The sequence below is a fragment of the Chiloscyllium plagiosum genome, unplaced genomic scaffold (assembly GCF_037043375.1).
Source record: "Chiloscyllium plagiosum isolate Xiang-an unplaced genomic scaffold, Cpla_swu_hap1 HiC_scaffold_18, whole genome shotgun sequence".
NCBI classification, from domain to species: domain Eukaryota; kingdom Metazoa; phylum Chordata; class Chondrichthyes; order Orectolobiformes; family Hemiscylliidae; genus Chiloscyllium; species Chiloscyllium plagiosum.
In genome coordinates, this window is record NW_028270156.1 from 42,876,251 (window position 1) to 42,880,994 (window position 4,744).

Sequence of the window (4,744 nt, forward strand, 5' to 3'; positions counted from 1 at the left end):
AGTGGGGTGAATTTGGAGGTGGGCAGGGAGTGGGGTGAATTTGGAGGTGGGCAGGGAGTGAGGTGAGCAGGGAGTGGGATGAATTGGGAGTGGGGTGAATTTGGAGGTGAGCAGGGAATGGGGTGGGCAGGGAGTGGGATGAATTGGGAGTGGGGTGAATTTGGAGGTGGGCAGGGAGTGGGGTGAATTTGGAGGTGGGCAGGGAGTGGGGTGAATTTGGAGGTGGGCAGGGAGTGAGGTGAGCAGGTAGTGGGATGAATTGGGAGTGGGGTGAATTTGGAGGTGAGCAGGGAATGGGGTGAGCAGGGAGTGGGGTGAATTGGGAGGTGAACAGGGAGTGGGGTGAATTGGGAGTGGGGTGAATTTGGAGGTGAGCAGGGAATGGGGTGAGCAGGGAGTGGGGTGAATTGGGAGGTGAACAGGGAGTGAGCTGCGCTGGTTCTTGGTCTCGCCCCCACCGCCTCAGTGGCGGATTTGCCGCTTGCTAGCCCCGTCCCCAGAGGCGGCCCCGTGGGCGGCCGTTTCCAGGGCATCCGTTGCCTGGGAGACGGCGTCGGCGGGCGGCTGGTGCTCGGCGTGCTCCACGTGCACGGCCAGCAGCGCCTGTAGTTCCCGGATGTATTTGATGGCGGCCCGGAGGGTCTCCACTTTACTGAGCCTCTTGTCAGTGAGCTCCTGCGGCAGGTGCTGCCTCAGCTGCGCGTAGCCCTCGTTCACGCACTTCACCCTCTGCCTCTCCCTCTCGTTGCGCTTGCGGATGAAGGCCGGCTCGTAGGAATAGTCGTAGCCCCCTCCGAACGGGCTGGCGAAGGGGAGCGGGGAGTAATAGTGCCAGGTCGGGTAGGCATCGTTTGCAAAGGCATCCGTGCAGGAGCGCTCGGCGCAGGACAGCATTGGCATGTCGTCAGGGTGCCTCAGTCTGGGGGGTTCGGTACACGGGAAACCGGAGAGATCTGCAGGGACCGGTGGAGTCAGTTGCATGCAGGCGGCCTCGCCGAAAGTGATCCTCTCCAGCAGACTGTCGTAACTTTCCGCCTCCATCTGATACACGTAACTTTCCGGGGATGCCATCGCCATGGAGCTTTCGATCATATTGGCTGCTGCGCTGTGCTTTGCAGGAGGAAGAAGTCGGGTATAGATTAGTGATTTCATTTTCTTGGATTTGCAATCATTAAGATTTCTTAAAACGAGGGGAACAATATCAAAAGTTCGTAAGAAGTATCGTAACAAACAAAAGGTCCTCTGTAGCTTTCCCCTAAAACTTATCAATGAATTATTAGTGAATACGAATAACTAACTAAAGAGTAACTAATGCTTCCAAATAAACCTGTTGAACTATAACCTGGTATTGTGTGATTTTTAACGTCCACCCCAGTCCAACACCGGCACCTCCAAGTCATAACTAAAGACTATTTGCAGTTCTGAAGAAAAGTTACTGGATCCGACACGTTAACTCTGCTTTCTCTCCACAGATGCTGCCAGACCTGCTGATTTCCTCCAGCAATTTTTGATTTCGTAGTAGCTGCACTTAACCGCTTTTAGATGTAATATCTCTTCAATATGAATTCGATTCATATATAAGGTATTCGTTATTATTTATCACTAAATCAAGCATTCATTTCTGTAGGGTGTAATTAAATAGCACAAATCAGTGATAAAACTCATATGGTTTATAGGATATTTTACGAGGTAGAAATTCCGTTGAATTTAGTGTAAACAATTATTTGATTAATCACTGGAACACATGAGGTAATGCATCATGCATTTGTTTAGAATCTCATACTTAAAAGTAGTGCAAAGTATTAAAGTAATAAATCTTACCCGAACGTATTGGAGAATAATATCTGGACACAGTTCACTAGAGGCAAAATAAAGTTGGACTGGTCGTAGAATCCATAAACAACCAGTTTATGAGCTATTACAGAATAGCTCGAGGCTAGTTCAATCTGCAATGTTGTGGTTCAGTTTTTATTGGAACCAGTTTAGATACGTATCATTTTACATTACAGTCAACCTGTTGCAGGATTTTGGTGTTTGCAAATTATTACATATAAAACAGGCTTTTTAACTTTCAATATGTGTACACTGATTTCGTCTTGTCAACCCTACAATCTATTTGTGTAGCAATTGTCAAAATTGTGAATTAAATTTCAGATTCTTAATAAAATTTGATCTGTGAAGGAATTTCCTTGTGGTATTGGGTGTCATATACGTCATGATAGTAAACGAATTGGTCATTTACTTTCATTCAGCTTCTGTCAGTTTTAAACGATTATTGTATCAATACTCTTCCCCCTCCACTGCCCTTTTGCGTTCACTTTTAACTGGTGTCCAGTAACTTCAGTTCTGAGGAATTAGCCCTCCACCTGAAATGTTAATTTAGTTCTTCTAGTGGGTGGGCAGTCTAAAGTGCCAGAATAGTGCATATCACATCAACGCATCCTCTAGAATGTGCATTCAAACTACAAAGACGTGGATGCAGAAACCATTGCATTTCAATCTGTTTTTTTTTAAAAGGCCGATGCTTTTATTTACACTCCAGTTATATAGTGAACCCCACATCAAGTAAAGTATAATTTGGCTATTCTATCAAAATAAAAGTAGCATCAGACACTCAATATGCATTATCACTATTTTGGTGTTGATTTCAGTGTTTTAACTGCAGCAAATGCAAAGCAGCATTAAAATATTGTTTAATTATGTCGTAGTTACCAAGAGCCAACTATTAACGTTAAAATGTATTTAGCACGTGGATGCCGGCGATAAAAGCTCTGCTCATTGGGCACCGCCGCATCAGCAGACGCAACCAAAGAAGCAAATCTGCAATCTTTCGGTTTTGAGGCAGAGTTAGAACCATGACTGTGCTCTGCACTTGCAAGTTAAGTTCAATCAGAAGAGTTGAGTGACGTGCCGAAAAAGTCAAAAGCAAATAATATTATTTTTAAGTCACAGTGGGTCCGGAGTGTTGACTCCATAGTTCTTCTACGGCAAATTGATCGAGAATTGTCACCCATTTGTGTGAAACTTGCCTCATTGATTTCCCTGAATAAATTGTCCCTGTCTTTTTATGTCTCTCAACAACCACCTGTCTTAGTGTACTAAAATCATGGTCTGACAGCAGTTGTTTCTCTGCGTCCTGTTATCATGATGGAATCATTGTCAATGGGATTAGTAACAGCACTGGGCAATTAATGCTGGCCCATTAAAAAAAAACACTTTGAAGGGCTTATGGATGAAACGTTGACTCTTCAGCTCCTCGGATGCTGCCTGGCCTGTCATGCTTTTCCAGCACCACACTTTGACTTCTGAAACTAAATCAGCTCAGGCTTTTTTTTGAAGATCTATAATCTTTCAAAATGAGTTAGGAGAGAAATACATTTTACTCACTGAACTGGATGAATAAATGTCACTTTTTTTGTGACCGGACAACAAGCCAATGTATTTGACAGTATCATGTTGTTCATTGCTAATCGATGGCCAAACTACGGCAGAAATGAACTGTAAAAATCTCCCAAATAACATCATGAACAAAACTTCATGATGTAGCATGAAGTCATATACATCAGTAGGTTCTAGGTTTCTCTTAAAGTTTCAGAGAAGTCTTTAAACGAGTTTGTATCTTCGTTCAGCAATGAAAACTGTATGCATATTAGCTGAGAACATTTTGATGACACTGATTATTAGATATTCACACAGATTCACTCTTTCAGCTTATATGTAAAGAATGACTGATGCCTTCGTATTGGAAAAATGTCAGTCTTCGTGAATTCATCCTGTTTTCTGCCAGTTCCTTATGTAGGTAGATCAAAGAGAAATCCCTTCAAGCGCAGTTTTGAAGTTTAGCATGGATACATCAATTGAGAGAAATCAATTGTGAAGGTTGAAAATCAGAGGATATAAAATCATTTGACTTATGATACATGTAATTAGATAATACTTCTCATGATTTATGCAAAGATAACTTTTATTTTATTTTGGACTGTGGACTAAAAATAGGAAAATATGCTTTTTTCAACGAAAGAAAATGTGTGAGATGTTTCGAGTTTTATAAACAAGTTATTGGAACATGTTGAGAGTTTTTCTACAGTGTTCCCTTATTCATGCAGTGAGGGATCATTCCAGAAAGCATGGCACTGTTTGCCCAGAGACAGTCTTTTGATTTGTTTTGAATTGGACCAGTTGTAATGGGCAAAAAAAGGTATCAGAATACATGTATTAACAGCCACTTGATGGGTGTGGTCAATAAACCATAAGGTTCTAGCCAGCAAAGAGAAAACACCTAAATCTCTCTTTCACTTTCATATAGAGAAGTAACAGAAATCTCCTTGTAGCTGTACTGCTTCAATATTTCACTGTCAACTGCTATCTACAAATTCCCTTGTTGAAAAAGGCAAAAACAAAACTCCACTTTCAGAGGCACTGAAAAAGCAGATCCTTAACCATTAAATGAAAGGCTGAGAATTGGTGTATTCACTACCTTGCCTCATTCGCAAGATGTTCAAGGATATTAAAAAAAATGAAATAAATTAACTCAACATGTATGATCCAGACTGTGCCAGAACTGTGCTTCTCTGGCTTTTTATCCTTCCCTAACGCACACATAATATTTGTGTACTGTCTTGACTCTGTGTGCATCAATTTGCATGTGAATGGGAATGTTAAAAAGGCGTGGAGTTTAACTTATAGAGTTGTAAGTTGGCAATTCATGTTTCTTTCTTGTCATTGGCTAAGAAAGGTTTGATTA

General features: G+C 42.0%; 1 protein-coding gene across 1 annotated transcript; it reads right to left on the reverse strand.

Moving 5' to 3' along the window:
- Positions 1–462: 462 nt before the first annotated feature.
- Positions 463–1,321, reverse strand: LOC122557806 (achaete-scute homolog 3-like). The gene has a single exon (XM_043705863.2). It carries the CDS (start codon positions 1,150–1,152, stop codon positions 463–465), a length of 690 nt encoding a protein of 229 aa, XP_043561798.2. The 5' UTR covers positions 1,153–1,321.
- Positions 1,322–4,744: the final 3,423 nt, after the last annotated feature.

What these genes read in the sequence shown, in the direction of transcription:
- LOC122557806 (XM_043705863.2), bottom strand. Translation starts at nt 1,152, where the DNA reads ATGAAATCACTAATCTATACCCGACTTCTTCCTCCTGCAAAGCACAGC.